We start from the raw sequence: 23166 nt of genomic DNA, 5'->3' as shown, positions 1-23166 counted from the left end.
TTAAGGAAGATTCGTTCCACTTCAGTTATCCCACAACTCCTTGGAAGTCTAGAAGCAATATCATGTTTACATCTTCTAAGTCCCATTGCTATCAGATCATACACAAACAGCCTTCACAACACATATTACAGCCTTATGCTGCTTGTGTACTAAGTATTATGAGTTGGTATTAGCAAAATATTGCTTAAAGATAGTGCACTGAAATGGAATATGCAACAGTAGGTGCTAAATAATGATTAAAAAAGGAAAGTACCTACCTTTGGCCATTTAGAGCATCTTTTATGTAGCAAGCACATATATAGCAAACATTTATTTAACATATTAGTTATTTGTGTGCTTTGGTAAACAAAGCTGACAATATAAATGTGCAATGACTTAGTCTGCTGTCACGTTTTCATGATTTACACAACTAGTAAGAGTGATTCAGGCTTGTGAGTTGAGAGACTTAGACCAATTTACCTTTGCAATACAGGAGGAACATGAATAACATTATTGAGGTGATACGCTGAGATAATTTCATTATTGACAACTTTCTTGATTTGCTTCTCTGTGTAGATGTGCAGAATCCAAAGATTTGTTACACCATATTTCTGCATTTTCAATGTCAAACTGTAACCTGTATCATTCATGATTTATGTGACCACTTTCAAAAAGTGACAAAAACCACACAGTAATGCAAAAATGTATTCTACAGAGTCTAATTGAAATAAACTTTTATTTTTTTTCTCATCTGACTTAATTAGAAGCTGTTTTGCTCAGGAAGCTCAATAAGTTAAATCTAAAGCCTTATTTATAACTATGCTGACCTTTTTCACAGTGCCTGGGTACAGATACACAGTTGTGGGTGGTGTGACACTGTTTAACCTACCAGTTAAACACAAAATAGCTATATATAAAAAAAAAAAATCTTGAGTGAGTATCACTGTACAACTGAGGCTGGAGATAGACAGAACTAAAAGACCACCAAGCAGCTACATAAAACTAGTTGATTATATTTTGAAACTTCATTATGACCCAGAGTATTGGGTCATTTCTAACCATACTGCAGTGTGGTTGCAATATTTCTAGGAATAAAATCAGCAATTAGTATTTCTGAGCTGCCAAAGTCATTCTTGAATGTACTGATTTTGGATGTACTGGTTACTTACCAGGAGCACAGCAAAGACGCAGTGGCATCCTCCTTTTTAAAATGAGTTAGCAAAACTGCCTTTGCAGGGGGTTCTTGAACAGTTTGTATCCATCCCACATTGCTAGCCATTTGGAAACTTTATCTAATTAACTTTCTTTTCGGTTGTCCTCATTAATGAGTGGATACAGTATGGAACCAAGGCAACTACAGTCAGAGGCATAGCTGCACTCTTACAAAAAGAGAGAATGTAGAACAAATACTCAGTATGAGTAGGTATCTTGACAAAATTATACAGCTGCAGCATAGCTAAAGAAGCAGCTATACATAATATGCGGAAACTCATCTTACAGCTATTTTTACCTTTGCAGCTTGTGCTGAACATTTCAGAATTAATTCCAAGACCTAAGCCAAAGAGTGCACCTAAATTCCTCACCAGTCCAGCAAATGGAGTTGTGTCAATGTTTATCCAGTCTGGGTTGGCACACCACTTCTTGGCCTTTGGAACAGACCATAGCAAGTCAATATCAAGAAGCTTGAGGATGAGATAAAAGCCAAGGGCAAAGATGAAAAGAAACAAGTTTGTTTGGATGTACGTTCTCAAGCTCGCTGTCTGAATAGCAGGGGTACGCTCAAAGGCTGCCGCCACAAGAATGCCTGCGGATTAGAAACTGAGTGTTACAGGGAACAACACACTCGTGCTTTGAACAAGCACTTTGTACAGTGCTCCTGCAGAATTTCACTTTTGAAGACAGAATAATAATATATATATACACATATATTTATAAAATATATAGGCATATGTACATATACACAAACAAATTTACCACTTCTGTAGTACAGTACAAAACCTTTTCTCCCACTCGAAACTGCTAATTTGGAGGGGGAAAAAAAATAAATAAATTGAATACCAAGAAGTATATGTTTTTGATATGAGGCATACCTTAGGCTTGACTGTATCTCCCAGATGACCACCTATCAAATATTAGATGTGAACTAGAACACGTATTTTCCAAAAGCATCCCTTCACTCAAAGACTGGCCCAAGCAATGCAGAATTCAACACCAGTTCCCACACAGGCCTTGAGTGTTGAAGGAGAAGATACAGAACATGCTTATCTTCTTTCTTAGTCATTTTATGCTGGTTGTGAAAAGGAAGAGCTGGACTGCAAGCTGTTAGCCAGTGCTGTCCAGGCTGCTCTGCACCCGTGAAAGAGAACAGGAGCAGGCAGCTCCTGTCAGATAGATCCTATCAGATAGATACTAGGGAGACTGTTCATAGTTTGAACCCTCTAAATACCAATTTGAAACATATTTAATTAACTCTGAAAAATGTACTCTAGCTTCTTACATCACTGTGGGAAGTTTGCACAGCTAATTTGCCCATTTCTCTGTTTTGCCCCAGGTGTCTGGCCCTGTGCTTGGTCACACTGCACACATGCACATTTGCACCTGGACACTATTGGAAGTGAACCAAAGAGCTTCCTCCTGAGAGGAAAGGTCAGGAACATACAGAAGCAACTTCCTCTCTGATCCCTTCCACAGGAGCAGGACAGATAAAGATCAGATGCAGCCAGTACAAACCAGATACCACAGTCTGTGGCAGTATGGACACAAAGCAGGCAGCACCAATTGGCGCATGGACAAGGGCTCACTCTCTGTGTGAAAGACAGAGACAGCAGACACACAACCTCACAAGTTTTACCTTTGGACTGTCATCAAATCCTTGATCTTCCTGAGAGCAGAGGGGCTGCAAAGCTGAGCAGCACTACTACAAATCTCTTGCGTTTCTCATACTGAATTTTTGTCAGATTTTGCACATATGTTGAAAAGAAAAAATAGCACCATTACCTGCAAATACTCCAAGAATAACTTGATGAGGGAAATGTGTTGCTATGAATACTCTCGAGATGCACACACTGATCTGGATAATCCAAAAAATACTCCAGAGGAATGACCATGTCAGTCTAAGAGGGAAAAGGAAGATGCTTAAAAATTAAGATATTTCATCTAGTAATTTATACCAGGTCCCTTTGTGTCAGGTTCATATTTTTACCAAGCAGAGGTTTACAAGCTTACAAGTTTAGAATCAGATGATTAAAAACTTGAAGTCAGTACTAAAACATTAGCAGGAGTAGCTGCTCTTGCAGCCACGTCTAGGGCCGCAGGAACAGATCCCAGTAGTTTCAGGTCCAAGACACCACCGTGGTTTTAGTGATGAAAGTCATCAATGGCAAGTTAAATTATCACCAGTATCTTGAACATATTTCTCATCATGAAGTCATACTTAAATGCAAAAGTTAAATCATTGGTGACAAAATTCACTTATTACAGGAACAACCTTGTTGGGCTTGGAAAGAACAAGCATCAAAGCAATTACAAGACTTCCTCACAGAGCTGAGTAACATGTTACACTGAACCTCCCAATATTACATGCACTTGCTTTAAAAAGAGGTAAGAAGAACTGCCATCAAAGCAGTAAGTTCATGTATTAGCCAAAGGATCCAACACATAAAGAAAATTAATAGAATTCAAAATTTCCAACATTGAAGACATGGCACAACTTTTAATAAGAGCTGATTCAGAGATAGTGTATGCAATGACTGTAAGTTAGTAAATACCAACCTATACAAATGAATACATCCTCTAAACAGTCCTTCTCTTCAGCTGAAGTAGATTAGAATAAAGATTTGGGTGTGTTGTTTTTACAAACTGGACACAACAGACTATGAATATTTGGTTAAAATAAATCCATTAAAACACAGCATGCATATATAGAAATAGCTGTATGAGCTAGAATAATGGAAAGACACTGACCTGTGAAGGGTAACTGCTGATTTATCTTTCCATCTCACTGTGTAGCTAAGTGCTCCTGTGATCATTACGTACCAGACACAGGAAGATCCCATGGCATGTCCAGATGGGCTTCCTAGTAAAAACAAAAATGAAATATTCAAGCTTAAAAATGACGACTGTAACATTTGTCATACAGAAAATGTCTACTGGCAGTTACTCAGGCACCTAATAATTTAGAAATAAAATGGTTAATAAAGGCTGAAAGAATGTCAACTGCTTCTCAAAAGTTAATTTCTCAATATGAATTTTTCAGAATACTCATCTATACAGAATCCAGAATATTTGTCTGAAATCAAGCAGGTAACAGCTGAATCATCTTATATTGTTGTGAGCTGGTATCTTGATTGGAAAGCATAGTATTTTTCCAGTACTTAGGCTTGGATTGTGATTTCAAAAATAGAGCATCTAGCGCTCTCCTAGGGCTATAGCATACAAAGTATAAATTATATATGAAGATCAGATGAGATAGGTTTTGAATAGGCTACCTCTTGGTCAAGACACGTGATGGAGATTTAGCTCTTTGTAACATTCCAAATTAAAGTACCAGTATAACTTTAGATGGCACTTCCAAATTGCCTTTTATCTGCTTCTCCAGTTACCACGATGTTAGCGATTATGATCTGTGTCTCATTAGTAATATTACAGTCCAGGTAATTTACATTTTAGGTAGGCTTGTAATAAATTTAGAAATCTACCTGAAGGGTAGTGGAAGAACTGTGTCTTTATGCTTTATTTTATAAATTTTATGGTATACAATGTCCACGAGCTTCAAAACAGATCATCAGTGGAAGTGGCACATGAAATTATGCTGTAACACACTGGACTAATTGCTGCACCCACAATAGTCTGTAACAGGGAACACGCTCTCATATACAGATCAATAATGATTTTTTTTTAATCCAGGTATAGTGACATATGTGTAATTTGGTTTAATTTAATTAATTAAATTTTAATTTTACTGAAACAATATGAAGCCACGGAGAAGTTCCTGCAACTGTGAAAATCACAAAAAAACCCCTAAGTATGCTGGCATGATGCAAGGGAAACGATTCCTAAAATTACTCTGTCACTTATTTTCCCCTGTTCACCAGATTTACATTCAAAAAGTTGAAATGGGGAAGGAGAGAAAATTAGATCATTAGAATCTGTCTACACCAGACTGTACAGCTTGGCTTTCTGTGGAGACAAAAGAGAAGTAAAAGGGACAGGATTCATTTCACTGGCAGAAGAAATCACTTTGGCTGAAGAATGTGTTCTGGCCTAGCATTATAAAGTCATTTGCAAAGAAAAAGAATATTTCAGTGAAGCAGCAAAGCAAGAATGTCTAGGGAGGGCAAGCAGAATGATTTCTGGCTCCCTGTGCTCATTTTTGGTATCCTGTTTGGCAGTTATCTTTAGTAGTCACACTACCAACTCTGTGGTTGATCTCGTAACAGATGCACACTTCTAAACCTCACAACAGAACAAATGTCACTGATAAGGAAACCATAATGTTGTACATCAGCATTGGGAAAGCTTCTCTTCATTGTCATCTAGGAAAATGTTTCATAGTTCACCTGCAAATTACCTACTAGAAACAGCATAAACTCCACCTTAAGGTTTATGTTAATACCTTACAAATACTAGAGAAAAGATGGCTGCAGAGTTTTAATTCATTCCAGAGGCACAAACCACGTTCAGATCCTAGATTGCTTGCCCTGCAGTCACATAAAATGCTTCCTCAGCTTTCCCTTCCGTTGAGCTGCAGAGTTTGGGGTTCAGGTTATCCTACCAATATCTGCATATGCACTTCTCACATCTGTGGCTGCTTCTCTAATCTCTTCATATAAACTGCACTTTTAACAAGTACGTCAAGTACCATGTAAGCTCACACCAAGACCGTGTGCACCTAACAGTTGCACTGACTGTAACAGGTGAGTGGACAGGTGTTGCCAATCGTCTAGGGCAAATCTGGAGGTGAGAGAAAATGTGGTCCTTAAAAGTGCAAACAAGGCATCAATGACAGTGGTACCCACTGGACAGAAATAGGAACGATTTATTGCTTCAGGAAGAAAGAAACAGAAAGAAAGGCCTCTGGTTCAATGAATCCAAAGGAAACACTCTGACTGGCTCCTTAGCCAGGGCTTGGAATCACATGGTGCTGAATGGGCTCAGTTCTCAAGTCTTTTGAAAAGACCTGAAGGGCCTTAATACTTTGGGTTAGGTCTCAAACGAATTAACTTAAAACAGACTGCAGACCACATATAGACTGGGCATTATTAAATCATGCCTGACACAAGGGCTTAAGCTTCCTGTTCAAAAGTACAGTAGGATATAATACGGGACACTGTTAAGAAAATTCAGCTCTGCAAACCACTTAAAAGCTTGCAGTGGCATCAATGAGGCGCAAAGCACATTCTTTTCCACAGTCAATATTTTCATGTACAATGAACTAAACTAAATGTAGTCAGTTAGCTCCAAGCAAGTTTACCTTACTTCTCACATTAGGGTTGCATAAGCTCATTTAACTTCAGCAGTACTGCATTTGACTTCCACAGAGAAGACAATGAGATACGAAAAAAGTGAAAATACATCAGAAATTAATTTTTTTTTTAAGATTCTTTTTTCATGTATTTGTACACAGACACCTCACAGACACGCATTCAGTACCAGTGTCTAGTTCTGGGAAGAGTGGTTCCATTTTCTACTTGTGATACATTACATGATCAATTGTTGATACTATTGTTAATTACACTGAAACACCTACTAGATTTTGTAGTTTGAATAATTCTTTCGAGAGGGCACAAGCCCTCAAACTCAGCAGCCCCCTGCCCTGTTTTGGAACACTCTTACACAACATGGAATTTCTCTTCCCATGCTGATGTCATTAGCACTGCAACGGTTCCTAACAGTGACCTCCCAAAGCAGGTGTATCACTCTTTCTCAACCTATGACACAAGTTTTGTGAAATTCCTTTCCAATACATTGGTTCATTCTAGTAGGAGATATTTTTAAAGGCAGTCCCCCTCTGTTGCACTAATTAAAGACAACAAAGTAAAAATTTTTGTAATATAGCAATCAAATACCTATCACATTTTATTTCTTCATTTTTCTCTCCCATGTTTTAGTTCTAATTTAAACGTGAGGTTTGAGATTGTGTTTCGGGTAAGACCTTCATAAGTCACATCCTCTCTCCCCAAAAAGCCGCTATCTTTATTAAATGTACCAATGTAATCTCCGATATTTCTTACCTGGTCCAGTTTCACATGTTATAGGAAACTGTTCAAGGCATGGGCTTGACTGATTGGGATAAATCATTGTTTCTTGCACCCACCAGTATGGGCGATGGCCAAATAAAATCCTGACAAAATAAAATAAAATAAAATAAAATGAAGCAGAAATACAATAAAAATATTTTTATGTAAGAAGGCCTCAGCAAAGCATGATAAATAATCTTACAAGGAATAGGAAGAGCTATATTGCCAAAACTATTCTATAATAGTTCCATAAGTTCCTCTTGTCTTATCAAAATGTCATTTCAAACATATCTTAAATATCTTCATTGTGAATTGCTGTTTTATAATTACAGGGGAAAGCCTATTTGTACATTATTCACAGAAAGTTTTCCAAACTTGAGGAAAATATAGTAACCATCATTAAAAATACCAAATTTTAAAATAAATCCAACTTCTTACCATTTGAATATGAGGTTGAACCAATCACCAATGACTGCCACCCATATCATTTTAGTACCAACCACTTGGTTAAGCTGAAACCAAAGAGGAAAATAAATTGAGAATATATTCCGGGGATCTCCAACATGTGACATAAAATTAAGCAAATCCTGGTAAGCCCTGTAGTCCCTCTGTAAATGCTGAATGATAAGCACGCCATTGCTATGAAGGAGATCCATCTTAACGGATTAAACTGTACTTGAAATACAGTAAAGTTCCTTTAATCCTAGGTTTCTAGTGATGGAGAATAAGAACCATGGAAGGGAGCTATTAAAAAGTGAGAGAAGTGATTGACGTTGCCTTTATATTGCATCGGCGTGATGTACCCAGCCATGCCTGGAACACGTGCTTCCAAATCTCCAGGAAAGAACATGAGTCTGTTAGCACTGGAGAGCTTTTCTGTTTGCAAATTTTAATTGGAGGAAACTAAGTAAAGCACATGCTGAGCAGCAGCAAATTGTGGGGAAAGTTTTGTGGAAACACAATGCGTGACTTATGTAATCCTTTGCGTGAACAGTTGGAACATGTTTGCTTGAATTTTTTCACAGTTCATTTCTCTGCAGGATGGACATTAGTAAAGTGTATACTGCGTTAAGTGTTGCCTGTATAAAGGATAGACAGAATACACAAATCATTGATCTTTGCAGAACTGTCATTAAAGCTGTACATTTCACTTTGAAATAGAATTTGGCTACCACGCTGCATATAATACTTTGCACAACACATTTTTAACCATGGAAAATACAAACAGCATCCATACATCAACAATGCTGTTGATCTCTAGATTCACTTTAAAAGCAGCAATGTTCTCAAAGCACGGAAAAACAGTTGTTTCCTTCACACAAGAGGCCTCATTAATCCAGGGCACAATGCAGACAAAGCTTTGTCTCAGAGCCACCTCATTCAGCATCGCCATTCTCACATGTTACTCACACCACGCACATCCCAGCCAGCACTGCCAGCAGGAGCTGCAGCCTGACCTGCTGCTGCCCCTTGGTGCTGCCCAGCCCAGCAGCAGGGACACCTGCTTCCCAAACCACATTGGGGCTGGGAACAGCACTGGGAGGGCTACCCTGACGTACTCCCAAGGGAAGCACTTGCATTCTCCAGGGGCAAGAGCCAAGAGGAAACTGAGATTCTGCCCAACAGAAGGATTTTAAGAACATATGGCAAATAATGCAGTAGTACCTCAGATTTATCAGTATTAGTACGAATAACTGTAGCACAGGAAACGGTCATGTTCATTTGTGAGGTGGCTACACAAGAAACTTTTCCACAAAAGACTTAAATAGATACCAAAAGTCTGATGATACTATCATCTGATATCATCAGAGTGGCAAGAGGAAAACTTCAGTTCTTTATCAGGCCCTAATATTCAGACATATTCATATCTTCTGTTAAAGATTATGTATCTGAAACAAAATCAGAAAACAAAAGCAGCTGTATGCAAGCATTGCACACTTCCCCACTGCTTTCTCCACAGCACTTAAAGCTGAACTATACAAGCTGTGGAGACAAAGAGATGAATCACTTCACTGTTTTTGCTGAAGAGTGACTTAACAGCTTAACAGGGCTTTATGATGTGTGGTCAGGGAAGTCACATGAAAACATTAAGTAGACTCAACAAATAAGGCATGACAATTAAATGGACTTAGAAGACCTCTCTTCCTGACACAACCTCACGTTTACTTTAGTTACATTTATTTTAGCTATTAATAGTCTGGTTTTAGAAACTTTTTAGCAGATTTAAATCCTATATGCTTATTGCTACCAGTTGCATTGAGCCATGTAGAAAAACTTAAAAAGAGAAAATTCTGTGCACTGTTTCTGAATAACTAATATGATATTTTTCTGTACGTTGACTGAATTATTCACTTCAACTGGTATCCCCGGATTTCAAGGATGACCCTTCCAACCTCAAAATTTTAGGATATTTCAAGAATAAATATTTCCTAAGTGGTGAACTTGAGGTTTTCTTCTTAGTCCAGTTTATAAAGAATAATTAGCTTTAAACATAATGTAAATGTCAAGTTAGTCAGTGGCTGAGTAAGAGCCATCTTCTAGTATTGAAGTTAAAACAGCAACTGTAATGAAGTTGAGTGTAAAAAACTATTGTTCTATTAGGAAAAATATTTTGCAGTAATAAGTTTCCATCAAGATACAACTTAATGTCCTCAGGAGAGTCTACCAAGTAACAACATAGATCACTTTTTAGTTCTTCTTCAATGCCACCCTTGTTGCTCAATAGTATCAGAAAAATTGCCTCTCTGACACAGGATGTGCAGTACCTGTGCAATAACTTTTTAAGCATTTGTTTTATTTATAAATATAGAAACACCCACTCCAGCTACCCACTGAGATAGTGCTGCATCTGCTCAGGCTGAACCATTCTTCACGCAGAACCGCTCAGGCACACTTTGGTTCTCAAAAAACTTCAAGACAATGTTTGAAGGCACGTCTCAGCAACATTTCAGTAACCTAATTTAGTATAAATGCTAAAGGCCTCCTGATATTAATTTTCATTTTAAAGATTTTGCTGCTGATTCATATGCTGGTAATTATCTTTCTGCTTAGATAGAAAGATAAACACCTTAGACATAATGAAGACTAACAGCAAACATAAATAAGCTTTAATTTTCTCCTACATTCTTTCTGACTGTTTCAGAAGCTCCTACATCCACATCTTAGACATACCAGAGGAGTCATGGTTATAAAAGATGTTTTAAAAAACCCCAACAAATCCACAATGTACAAAATGGAAAGTGGGAGGACTTTGGAGCAGGTAAGGAGGTGTCTGGGAGATGTTGTCATTGCACCTGGAAGCGCTCATGGTTCTGCTTCATCCAAGGAGCAATCAACAACTGACACGTGAATCATCTCTTGTCCTGCCTGTGATATTGGACAACCTATAAAAGCCTGAGACACTAAAGACTTCCCTAGCTCTAGTAGCCAGCAGAAAAAAGATGGCAACACGTATTTAAATACTACATCTTGAAATACTTCATTTAATAGCTTCTTTAAACTAACTAAGGAGAAATACTTCAATAGGCTTTTTCCCCCTCTTTTCCTATGTAAAGCACTGCAAAGTGCTTCTATAATGCACTTAGTATTTCAAAGTCACTTGAGATAATATATGAAATAAAACTATTTGCTGTATTTTAGAACATGGAATTGCAAGGAAAACTGGTCAGGAAGGAAAAAAAAGGTCAGAATGTGATGCAAATAAGTTTTTAAATCAAAGCTTTGTCTTATTTTGATGTTATAGAGTGAAGGTTTGGCCTTCACATCATCAAATGAGTTCTAATTGCAAAGCAGAAACCTTTAAAATGTCATCTGTTCATATAAAGAGTTATGAATTTCTTGATATTTTCTTGATTTATTTTATTTTCCAAGACATACAAAACTAGAGACTATCCAAAACTTTGTATGTTCTTGGTAATAATGTAGAAACAAGAATCATGTTGACGATCCACTGAAGGGAGGATAAAATGTTTACAGCTGCTATACACCTAGAAATTAGAGCAAGTATTACATAACAGAGACCAGGTGTTGTTAAGCAAATGTTTGCAAGAGAAGGAAAAGCCATCAAAGCAAACATTTTCTAAAACACTGTTAATGGAGGCCTGTGTACTGGGCCTAACTTTCTGGTACATTATGCTTAGTTACTTGAACAATAACATTAATTTCCACATCAGTGTTTTCTTTGGCACTGGACCAGCTACAAGGATTAACGAGCAATTTAGCAAGTTCACAAGTAGACGCTGTGTACGACAACTGACAGCTATTTTCTTAGGTATGGATATTTTCCAAATGAAATACTGAAAAGATACATCTTAATTTTAGATTTAGGAAGAATCTTTCAAGAAGTTCTTTCTCTCCATATGTCATTCCCTCAAGAATTCCTCATTGGAACTGGGCAGTTCTAAGTAAGGTCAGGCTTATTTAGGCCTGGACTGAGCAGTAGAGGTTTAGCAAACACTGACATGAACCAGTTGCTTTCTCTTGGTTCTGCCACCTTAATCTAACCTTTCCTAGTTACTACATTGTCATTATGCCTGTATTTGCACAGTTAACTGTGCAAATGCAGGTAGCTAACACACCTCTTGTTTGCAATATAGCAGTTACTGGCAGACCTTAATACTTGTTTATATTTGTGTGTGTTTGTCTGTGTAACAGTGTAAATAATACAAACAATGCATGGAATACAATTCTGGTATGTCCATGAAAAAGTCACATCTAAGGAATTCTAGTTATTATAAGAATGAAGAGCTACTTTTCAGAAATCACAAACAACCTAGAGTTTAACAGCAAATAAAAATCCCTCAGGTTCCATAAACTACAAGCAGAAACGGAGCCTGGACCCATAAGGATAACAATCTCCACTGTATTTTTTTGTTCCTGCTCCAATAAGATCACTTGTTATTTACCGCCATTCTCTAATCCCTGAAACTATTCCCATGCCAACCATAGCCCAGTGAGGTTAGAAACCTGCCAAGAGAAGCCTGTATATTAGCACCAGCTCTTCAATTTTGTGTTCCCTGAGCAGTTTCCAACTAAGCTGCAGTAGATCTCCAACAGCTTTCAACGACCCCTTAACCTAGCATAGCAATATCCCACTATGGACTTTGAGCTAGCAATAAAATAAAACAATAGACCTTTGTTGGCAATAGCCTGCCCTTCAGCTTGACTGCAGGTTAACCGTCACCCTACTGCTGTCAGCACACATCTCGGAATCTCAGGTTTACCCAAATACCCTGAGGTTACAAAGACACCCGTCAAGAGCTGACAAATGCAGAACAGGGTACATGGTACAATTACATTGTCTCCACCAAAGCTCATAGTGCTAGAAAGAGGGCAAACAGCTGTTGAAACTCTCTTCTATCCCTGAGTACCCTGTGGCTTGATATGACAGACATTCCAAAAAAAAATAATAGAAAAAATACAACAAGTGTCTGGGCTACAGTTACAGCAGGGTCAGGTGCTAGAGCTTCTGACTAGGGAGCCCCTTGAATCAGACCTAACAGGGAGTTAAGAAGTGTATGACCTACCCTAGTTTGGGTCATGAGGCCACATTTCTATTTGTGGCTGGTAAGAGCTGTAAGTTTGAACAGAAAACTAGTACCTGATAAAATAACCATGCTTAATTTAAACATGCTGTTGGTAAGATGATCGTGGAGTTCGTTTCTAGTGGGAAAGTTGAGGATAGGTTATAGTATAAGTTCACATCTCTGGAAAACTCTCAGAAGAGACTTAAGGTATGCATCGTGCCAGCAAATGTCACAAGCTGTATTTAGACTTTGGCTGGTGAAAGTCTAAAGTAAAAGAATAGGAGTAATGAAATCTAGAAGAACTTCACTGATGAAAAAAGATACCTGACACTACAGAGCTAGTGTCAGCTACTGCAGGGTGAACCCATTACCTATTTTAATAAAAGGATTCAGAAGAGAACAGACTGAGGAACCCATCAAAAGATTACAGATTAGAATTCAGGACTTCTTTACATCAGTTGAATTTATATTTGCTAAACTCCAGAGGCTGGGAAAATTGTGTATTCAGAAAGTTATGACCACAAATAACAAAGGTTAGTGATGTTAGGGGTAACATTTAAACTTTATACTGGCATTATTTACTCAGCTAAGTTTAAGGTCTGATTGGGAAAAAGAGATAAATGATTCTAATTAAAAAAGCCATAAGGTATAGAGTCCATCATGCTGAAATTTCTATAGGCATAGGTAATAGCCAATCATTCTTGAACCAGCCCAGCTTCAGTACATTTGAGTCTGAAGCAGATAAAAAACAGTGGCCTAACAATTAGTTTTAGGACTAATGCTGAGGAAACTGTGAAACCTGAAGAACATGTGTCCAAGTCAAATGAAGGAGAACTACAGTTGGGTAGAAGTGTTACTCACCAGCAGGAATGGTTTATACAAGAATACTGCAATTAACAGTTAGTGGTCTCAGCTTAGACTTTGCTTTGGGTCTGGTGGAGGGGAAGACTAATTAGTGGTTTTAGACAACAATCCTCAAAGCTTTATTAAGCTTACATTATTCTGAAATCATCTAAACAGCACTGAAGTAAATAAAAGCTAGGAGAAACTCACTAGCTCTGGCAAGAAAATTATTAGTAAGTAGCTTCCATGATAAACTGAAGGCTTCTGCCTGAGATCACAAACTAGTCCTTATCCAGAGCCAAAAGGGAGCATACCCAACTGGAGAAACATGAGGTGTGGTGTTGTGTGGAGCACACGCACGATGACAGGCGCCTCTGACTGGGCACATGCTTGACTGCTGTGTTGCGGTTTTGTTCATACCAAAAAGGACAGTAATTACCTCTGCTCGCCAGTCTCCTATCATAAAGATCTACCTTAGAGATTAAAGGTAAATTTTTATGATTTAAGGCTTACATATCATAAAGATAGGCAAATAGTTCCACACTCATGAGAGAATTGACGATTAGGGAATTAAAAGGCAATTCAGGAGTGTCACAACACTTACGCCTAGGTTAATCCAAGTACTTTCTGTGAATAAACCAGACCCTGGAAACAAGTCCTAGCTTCAGAGGAAGGTAAAGGAGCCAGCCTGCTTCCCAGCTCGACTCCGGTTCATTCAGCACGGAACAGTAAATACCCACAAACCGCGCCCGGCTTTTCACCGCGGCCCTCGGCCCCGCACAGCCCCGAGAAAACTTCTCAATCCCAGCAGGCGGTTCCCAGGGGAAGGAGAGGGACTCACGGCAGTCTACCCCCCGCAGCACCAGCAGCGGCCGCCTCCGCCCGCCCCGAGGGCAGGGCAGGGCAGGGCAGCCCAGCCCAGCCCAGCCCAGCCCAGCCATGGCGGCTCCGCCTCGGCCCGGGCCGTTACCGCAGCAACCACGCCCGGCTCTCCTCACACGCCCTGCGGTTCAAGCCGCGACGGCTGAGCCAATCAGCGGCACGCTTGTTGCGAGGCGGGCGGGAGGCGGTGCCCAGTCAGCAAGCAGCCGTTGGCGAAGCGGGAAGGCGCAGCCGTTTGAACGCCAGCGGGTCCGGGCGGTCTTGGCCGGTACGTACCGCGCTGGGTTACGGGCCGCAGCACTGCGGCCGCCACCGTTAACACCCCGTCGGGCGGAGAAGGGGGAGCTCCCTGGGCGGCGGGCCTGGGCAGAAGGCCCCGGCTCGGTGCGGGCTCCGCGGGAGGGGGCGAAGGGGCGGGAGAGCCCCTTGGCAGGAGGGCCGGGAGCCTGGGGACGGCGGGCCCAGCACCGGGCGGAGCAGAGAGCCCAGCGCCGGTGCAGGGACGAAAGAAACGCAGCTCCTCCCGCTGTTAGTGCGTGTTGTAGTAACAATAACAGCAACTGAGTGGAAGAGGCTTTAATAACAAGTCAAGGGGATAAAACCATCCCTGAAAGTTTATCCTGTGAGTTATAACTCCTGTGATGGTCTTGTGTGTCTTGACACTGTATTTGTTCAACTACATGTTTGTTGCAGCATTATGGCCAATATAAAGACAGAAGATGAAATAATCACCTTTGAAAGAGAAATGAAAGAGTTTTGGACCAAGTTAAAAAGTGTTTATGGCACTGAACAGATCAATCAGACGTTAACACTGAGAGATTCATGCAAGGAGTCCATAAAAGCACTTTCAGGTAAAAAAGGCTTCATGTTCCTGTTACCTCTGCTTTTTCCAAGTTATCATTAAACTTCTTCAGATAACTGAAATAACTTTCCATTACAGAGAAATGGTCCAAGAGGCTGAAAGAAGGAGATGTGATGCTTGATAAAATTCAGGACTATAACAATGGTACAGTACTATGTTTTATTTATCATGTCTAACACTTCTAAAACTAAATTGATACAACTGAATAATAGGTTTAACTTCATATTTCAAAAGGCAAATAATAACATCAGAATGAAGGCAGAATTAAAACTGAGCATATTTGTTTGGTTATGGGATGTAAATTGCAAGTCAAAAGCAATTTGTTAGAAAAGTGCGTTGATGATGCAAAATATAAAGTTTTCTGTATAGTGTTTTTGGTGCTTAAGTATTTAAAACAATAAAGTACCAAAACATGCTGACCGCAATAGGAAAAGTAAATTACTCAGTAAACTTAAATATTGCTTCTTCCAGAATAATTATAGAATACAGTCAGTATATCAGTTCAGGATTAACTACTCTGAATTTGGTAGGTAAATTCAGAATATCAGGTAAAAATACTTGCAAGTTTAATAACAGTCAGTGTTTCCATTCCTTGCTGTTAGTTTATTTATCTGTGGACAAGATCCACCATCCTCATATTTTGAAGATGTACATAGTGCTGGCATCAGACCCAAGTTTCATCTGATTGAAGTACCTCTCTATTTAGTAGCTTGTCTTTTGAGTAACTTTCACTTTAAGTTTTTATTTGATGCTTTTGGTATAGTTATGCTGACCTTTCAGCTCAGATAGCAAGCATTTCACTAGATTTTATTCAAATGAGTCATCTCAAACTGTGTAGATAAGTACTAAATAGTGGGGATGTAATTAATCAACTGTATATATTCATATTTTTTTGCCACCTTTCAGAGATTCGTCAGCAGAGCCAACAGATATCAGAAAATCAAGAGCATTTTAGAGAAATAAAATCTGAAGTAAATCAAAAAGAAGAGCAAAAGAAGGATTTGACTGCCAGTATTCAAGAGGTTAAAGAAGAGTTGATGAAGAGAAAGGAAAGTAAGCAAAGGATAAGAAGTACATTTTACTAATTAGAGGAGGAATTGTTTCAACATTTACTCTTGAAAGGCTTTTCTACTGTTCTACTAAATATTTTTGTGTGCTTGTCTTATGTTTACTTTGATATTTATGGTGACTTTTAAAATTCTAGTAATATCTTCTAAAAACAAAGCCAATAAGGAGAGAGTGGAACGACTATGCAAGTCTAAAGTATTGTTTGAAGAGCGGCTTGGACTGGAGATACGCAAAATTCACAGTAAGTTTCTGCAGTTTCCACGGTTTCTACGTGCAGTGATACAATGTGGTTAATGTTGGATTGTACAGTGAATAACATACCAGCTTGTATAGCTGAAGAATTTTCCCAGCCCAGGTATTACCATTGTCTCTCCAATGGCAAAACACAGTATGTTAAAACACATTTGTCTTTCAAAGAGACCAGGCTTGCTTAACTTGTAAGTATTCTGAGAATCTTAAGTGAAACTGTAGCTTAATATTGTGATTTTTAGTTGTCATTGTGACTCTCCAGCAGAGAGTAATAGTGCTAATTAACTCAGTTTGTGTTTGCTTTAGATGAACAGTTGCAGTTTATATTCAGACACATTGACCACAAAGACCCTGACAAGCCGTTCATGTTTACGCTTTCCATAAACGAAAAGGGAGATTATGAAGGTATGTGAATTTCAAATACGTGAGTAAGAGGACAGAATCTGATTCCCCTAATTGAAAAAAACGAAGAGGAGTAAAGTGAAGTTTAGTTGTAACCTTTATCTTCCAATTTCTCAATGAAAAATCTTGCATTTGTAACTTTTTTTTTTAATGAAATTTCTCTTGTTGATTTTGATGAAAATACAACTGCTTGTTTTTGTTCCCCTCCATTTGTGGAGTTGCTGTTTACTTTGTATCAAGCAAAGCAGGAGAGAGAAGAGATAGTGGGATGGATGGATGGATGGTTCAGTTTGTAGTTTGTTGCTTCTTCTCTTTATGCTGGAGTGAGCATCTCTGCTGACAGGCATATTTCAATCTGTTTGAGAAGCCTAAAGGGCAGAAAAAACTAGGTTCCCCCTATTGTGGAGAACCCTTACAGTTGCGTGACACAGGAGAAAGGTTAAAAAGTCCAGTATTCCTGTTCTACAGGGGTACAACATTTCAGACCTTACAGCTGGTTTGCAGTACAGATCTTAGGAAGAACAACAGCGGTAATTTGAGTATTGTGCTCAGTGGCTTCTAGACAGATGCTACTTTTGCTCTGCTACACCTCTAGGTACAGACTGAGTAGATTTTTGCTTTTACCAATTCAAATCTCAACTGTGCTGATGTTAAAAGTTTATCACCTGCTGGGCTCCATCTGTTTTCAGACTGCCTGCCTGCAGAGCAACAAACACCTTTAGGAGAATGTTTCAATTTTTGAACAGGCTATGGATTACTGGAAATTGCTGAGACTATTCAAGCAGGAGCACAGCACTAAGTGGGAGGTCTGCAAATTAAAAAGAAAAAAAAATTGTATTATTTGAGGCTTTGTCTGTGAAAGAAAATAATTTACAAGGTTGCTCAAAAATAATACTGGATGAAGCTAGAACATACAAAGATAACAAACTATACTTGTATTTCATAAGCATAGAAAAACACTAATATTGAATTTTTTTATAATAGTCTAATCTTCTGGAAATTTGTGTCATTTTAGTGACTTCCTGTGCTCCTCCTCTGGACTGTATAGAAGAATTCCAGCGCAAAGTGAGAGAAACGAACAATTTTTCTGCGTTCATTGCCAACATCAGAAAAGCTTTCACTGCTTTATCTTATAAACAGTCTGCATAAAGCTGTTTTATACCTCCCTTTCTAGGTGTAGAGCACTTTTTTTTCTTTCCTTCCCATATTGTGAAATTATGTATTTATCAATATCTTACTCTAATTTCTACATAAAGAAAAATAATGGAAAAAGTATTTTAGTCTACTGTCATTTAGACACATTTTGGATTATTCCTTGAACAACAGTGTAATCAACTAGTTCCTTAACTGAATGGCTCCAGACATGTAAATTCTGATCCAGTAGGAAGTAGCTTAATGATGTAATGATCTCTATCTAGCCACCCCAGGAAGATACAAAAATAAAGTATTCCCTGTAATTTATGTCTCCTCCAAAAGCACAGAAGTGTCTTTCAAGATTTGTATGTGGCTGGAATAGGCCTGAAACCTACCAAAATACTGCCGTGGAGATTAGCCATTACTTCAGTTGCCTGTGTCACATGCCACTACCTCAATTTTTACCCTGTCTTTTGCTCTCCGGTGTTATCACTCATTTTCATACGTGTAAATTGTTTTCCATTTGGTCTGTTAAACTATGTATTTTCCTGCCTGTTTCAGATTCTTGTCTCAATGCCTATTTCTGTTGTCAGTAACAAAAACATTTGACATACGTGCTGTTCTGGAGTAAAGCTTTTAATAGGAGCAAGTGGGAACTTTGTACTGATTTGATCAGAAATCCCAGAGACCCAAAACAGAACCCTGCTGTAACCCAGATGTTTGAGGTTCCTGGCTCCCACAGCTCCCAGCTGGGCAGAAAAGCCTGAAACTAGAACTGCAGTGGTGAATGAGTGACACTCAACCTTGGTGTGTTATTGGGTGTGGTTTAGGACAGACTAGTCAGTGTGCTTTATGAAATAAAACATGTTGCAGTGAGGTACTATTTATCATTGTCATTGGAAATCTTAAGATCTGGCAAAGCCTGAGGTATAATGTATTAAAGTATGAAATACAGTAGTTACTGATAAGCTGCAAGATATACAGATGATTGATCAAGATGACTATTACTGCCACAGTACTCAGTTTTTATTAAAACTCATATTTTTCTGTAATATTTGTAAAGCCTTCACCTTTTCACAAAATATTTAAACTGGCAGCTGCAGCAAGAAAGAAAACTCTTCATTTGATAAAATAGCATAGTTCAAATTCACTTGAATTGAAAACTAATGATCCCTCTCAACACACAAATACCGAAGTACCTAAAAATCAAATATAGTATAGAGAGTAAGAATACCCAGCACACTGAAAACTGTGAAAAAGTACTTAGAATTTTAGCATTTTCTAGATAATGAAATTAACCCTTTAAAATATTTTTTCTGAAGAATGTTCCAAATTGTTTTTCGATGAAAACAAAACTTTAGACTATTTTATGTGAAAATTCTTATTTATTTAAAATAATTCCCTGTCTCAAAGCACCTGCAAACAGAGGCCCCCATCTTTCCTGTGAGATGCTAGTCCAGTTAACTTCTTTCAATTTATACAGCATGTACCTACATTAGCATTACATTTTTTCATCAGGAGTGGACTTCTGGAGTGAATCTCCTGATTGCCACCATTTTGGTTCACATCTCAAAGGCAAACTGCATTCCTTTTAGATGGCTACTAAACTCGGAGATGCACATATATAATGCATTCCTGTTCCACAGGACAGACCAGACCTGGTCCGAACCAGCATTTGGTGCAGATGTTGGTCTTCCCCTTTGCTAAGGAACTAGAGCAGCACTTGCTGTTCCTACTCTAACCTATAATCTCATGCTTTGGCAAAAACCCCCAAACACCACTGCCCTCAACCCTCCCTTTTTCTTATGCCTTCAGCAGCTTCTTAATACATAAACCGGGCCATTAAGGCATTCAGGATGATCAACCAAGTATCTTAGAGCTGTGAACGGAAGCGAAAAGACGGGCAGTCCGTAGCCACATTTCTGTGTTTTCAAATGGAGCTGTTTATTCCTTAAGGGGGTAGATATTGCTCAGATGTACTCCGTAGCACATCTGATTTGATCATCATCTTCACAGGAGAAAAAAATTGAAACATGCCCTGAGTAACAAAGACAAATGCTCAGACTTACTGCCATTTTCTTTTCATATTCATCTCAGGAATGAGCAGTTCATTTATTGCTTCTAAAAAAATAACTTTGCCAATATTGCCATGCACGGAACATAAAATATATGACAACCACTGCACTGGAATTTACATTCCTATGAATTATTTGCTTGAAAAGATCACGTGCTTGGTTGTAAATGTCTTGTTCATATGCCTAAAGCAAGAAGTTTGAAATGTTTATTGTGTGTATTTTAAACCTTTATAGCTCCTTTTGGAGTTTGAATAATCAGTCTGCTTATATTTATCAAGGCAAATTAGATGCAGATCTCACTTACTCTAAAACAGAGCCAGGCATTCCAAAAGCTAGGAAAGTGTACACAATAGATTTGTTTCTTTGCCTATTACAAAATATGAAGTAAAACTGGCTTGTGACATCCCTAAACCAGCCTTTATGCTAGCTGAAGATCTGTCTTAAAACCTTTGTGCCTTTATCAAATGCAGTTAGTGCTTACCGAATTTCACACATCTGGATCCATAGTAATTTGGAATTTTCTATTTGTTATGAAGCTGCACAATACAGGGATATCCAATAATAGTACAGACAACAAGGATAATACTATATACTGACCCAACAGATATATTAATTGGGACCCCAGTGTACAAGATAGCATACAATTCAGACTGAAATGCCCCAAAGAGCATATGGGAAAGCTCTTGAGCTCAAAAGCAATATGCAGCTTATGGACTATGACACACAACCAACTCGCGCCCTCCAGCCGCTGCTCCTGGCCCATCTGTTAGCAGGATCAGGTTTATCTTAAGGCAGACACAGATTTTAGTGAAGGTCAGCAAAGGCTTTTCCTTTTCGTGAATCAGTTTGCCTAACCCTGAATGTTGCTTTCCCTTTCAAACTGCTGACCTGTACTTAGCTACCAAGGGTCCAGCCTGAAATGCGTGGTTCACCAACTAATGCTGACTGTACAGAAAACGGCTGAGGTACTGGTGCTGAGCACCTCATCAAATTTATCTCATAATGTAAAGTAAAAATCTGGAAAAAAGGATTGAATTTATCAGATATTGGAAATACACTGTGAATTTAAGGACTGCTGGGAAGAGAAAATAGTATTAAACATTAATAACATACATACTAAATGCATTCAATCACAATTGGTTTTGTATGCTAGCTGGAGGTCAAATTTGAAAAGAAATCAAATTACTGCAAGAGTCCTACTGGCTAACAGAACAGTTTTATTACACACCTACTCAACCAAGAGTGGAGGTGGTTAAGCTGAGTTTGTTGATATTTTTCATAAACCCTCTTGGATGTTGCTAGACATTTTAAAATGCAAACAAACAAGTAATGGCTACACTTGTAAAAATTAAAGAGAGACAAGAAGTTATGCTTTGCTTCTGTCATATTCCAATTGTGTTATATTACTCGCTGTATTCTGTAATGCTTCAATAAACTTTGTGAATTTATTCAGTACCTTGATATTGTCTATATCAGTCCTGTCATTTTAATCCTCTAAAATCACTGCGAACTCATTTATGAGTGATTTATAACATTTTAAAGCCTTGCCAAACCTGATAGAACAAATGTGCACACATAAATCACTTAGTCCCACAGGCAGATTACAGTACATTTTTAACTGTATGAATAAACCATACTAAGTAATTATGGTAATAACTCTTACCTTTTTGAAAGCAATATTTGCAATCCAATTACACAGAGCTTGACTGTTGAATAGGATTGTATGCCTGAAAGGTTGGGGGGAATGGCTCTGATTGCCAGACAGCGAGCCTCTATTCTTTTTGTCCTTCTTATTATCCCTAGTCACTCTAACAATTATGCACAATGAACCCTTTAGAATCTTGAGCTTATAAACACATGGTTCCAGCAGAAGCAGAGGTAATGAAGCCTGACCTCCTACAGATCTGTGGGTTTGTGCTTATATGGTACCATGCTCTTCACTGCAACATCCCAGCTCTTCTTCACCATCTTTGTCCTGGACCAGGGACAGCGCTGCTCCCCAGTTACGCTGGTTCAGCCTCCACTTGGCTGCTGCTCAAGCTGCAAGACAAGGGCTGTGCTCTGTTTACCCTTCCTCCAGGGCAGAGCACTGACCTGTGGTTCACTCCTTTACCTGGCTGCTGATTTTTAGTACACTGTAAGAACAGTGATAGCTGCAACACAATCTCGTTTTCAATTTGAGGTAACTGAACAATGGGTTCAAAAGTTATCAGGGATACCGACAGACTATGCTAAAAATAGTGTTTAATCATGCAAGTGCCTAGTGGTTTTTTATGTGACCTTATATATATTTCAAAGTGAGTATGCACTGAAATGATGAATTGAAAGAAGATACAATTAGTGTTAATTTTATTCCCTTCCTCTTCAGACACAGCATGTTGAACAATGTAATTGCTATCGACTCACCTGGTCTGTGACTGTTTGATGGGTAACTCTCTACATGGAAACAGGCTCTTTGGCTGACTTACCTCAACGGATTCTTTCACACTGGCCATGGGTTCAGTTCTTCACTATCCAGTATCTTCTGCACCACAGCTTCAGCTGGAATAACTTGCTTGGCAAAGAAACATGTCTGTTGAATGAACATCAACTTTGCATCATTATTGTTTTGATTTAGAAGCATGTGACACTTTACACTGATGGCAATCATCGTAAAGGATTTCAGGCATTTAAGAGCAAACTGTGTACATTAACTTTTTGGTTAAGCGAGGAGTAGCTAGAAGTGGCAGAGGGGTGTTATCATTTATCCTCAGGCTGGCAGCCAAACAGCAAACAGCTCCTGTCTCCCACCTTTCCTTCCCCAGGGAGAAGGAATGGAAAAAGACGATAGGCTTGTGGGTTGAAATGGAAACATATTTAATAGAATAATAATGAAAAGAGTGATACAGAGCAATACTTAGCCACTGGAA

The 23166-nt window shown here is 38.7% G+C and overlaps 2 protein-coding genes across 3 annotated transcripts; one reads left to right on the top strand and one right to left on the bottom strand.

The window, feature by feature from the left end:
- Positions 1-696: 696 nt before the first annotated feature.
- On the bottom strand, positions 697-14502 carry G6PC2 (glucose-6-phosphatase catalytic subunit 2). Of its 2 annotated transcripts, XM_065840713.2 has the most exons (6): positions 14190-14502; positions 7656-7729; positions 7212-7321; positions 3943-4054; positions 2977-3092; positions 697-1783 (listed from the first exon to the last, which is right to left on the bottom strand). In XM_065840713.2, exons 2-6 carry the CDS (start codon positions 7703-7705, stop codon positions 1272-1274), a joined length of 900 nt encoding a protein of 299 aa, XP_065696785.1. In that variant the 5' UTR covers positions 7706-7729; positions 14190-14502; the 3' UTR covers positions 697-1271. The 2 variants fall into 2 exon arrangements, with proteins under 2 accessions (XP_065696785.1, XP_065696784.1); XM_065840712.2 differs by lacking the exon at positions 14190-14502 and having other exon boundaries at positions 7656-7873.
- A 119-nt stretch (positions 14503-14621) lies between these two features.
- SPC25 (SPC25 component of NDC80 kinetochore complex) lies at positions 14622-18831 on the top strand. Its single transcript, XM_065841390.2, has 7 exons — positions 14622-14735; positions 15161-15318; positions 15408-15473; positions 16236-16382; positions 16534-16638; positions 16953-17051; positions 18064-18831. The coding sequence occupies exons 2-7, from the start codon at positions 15165-15167 to the stop codon at positions 18195-18197; spliced, it is 705 nt and encodes a 234-aa protein (XP_065697462.1). The 5' UTR covers positions 14622-14735; positions 15161-15164; the 3' UTR covers positions 18198-18831.
- The last annotated feature ends 4335 nt before the right edge of the window (positions 18832-23166 follow it).

This window comes from Patagioenas fasciata, chromosome 7 (genome assembly GCF_037038585.1).
Source record: "Patagioenas fasciata isolate bPatFas1 chromosome 7, bPatFas1.hap1, whole genome shotgun sequence".
Classification (NCBI taxonomy): Eukaryota; Metazoa; Chordata; class Aves; order Columbiformes; family Columbidae; genus Patagioenas; species Patagioenas fasciata.
The sequence above is the reverse complement of the archived record's forward strand: the minus strand, read 5'-3'. Positions and strand labels throughout refer to the sequence as shown.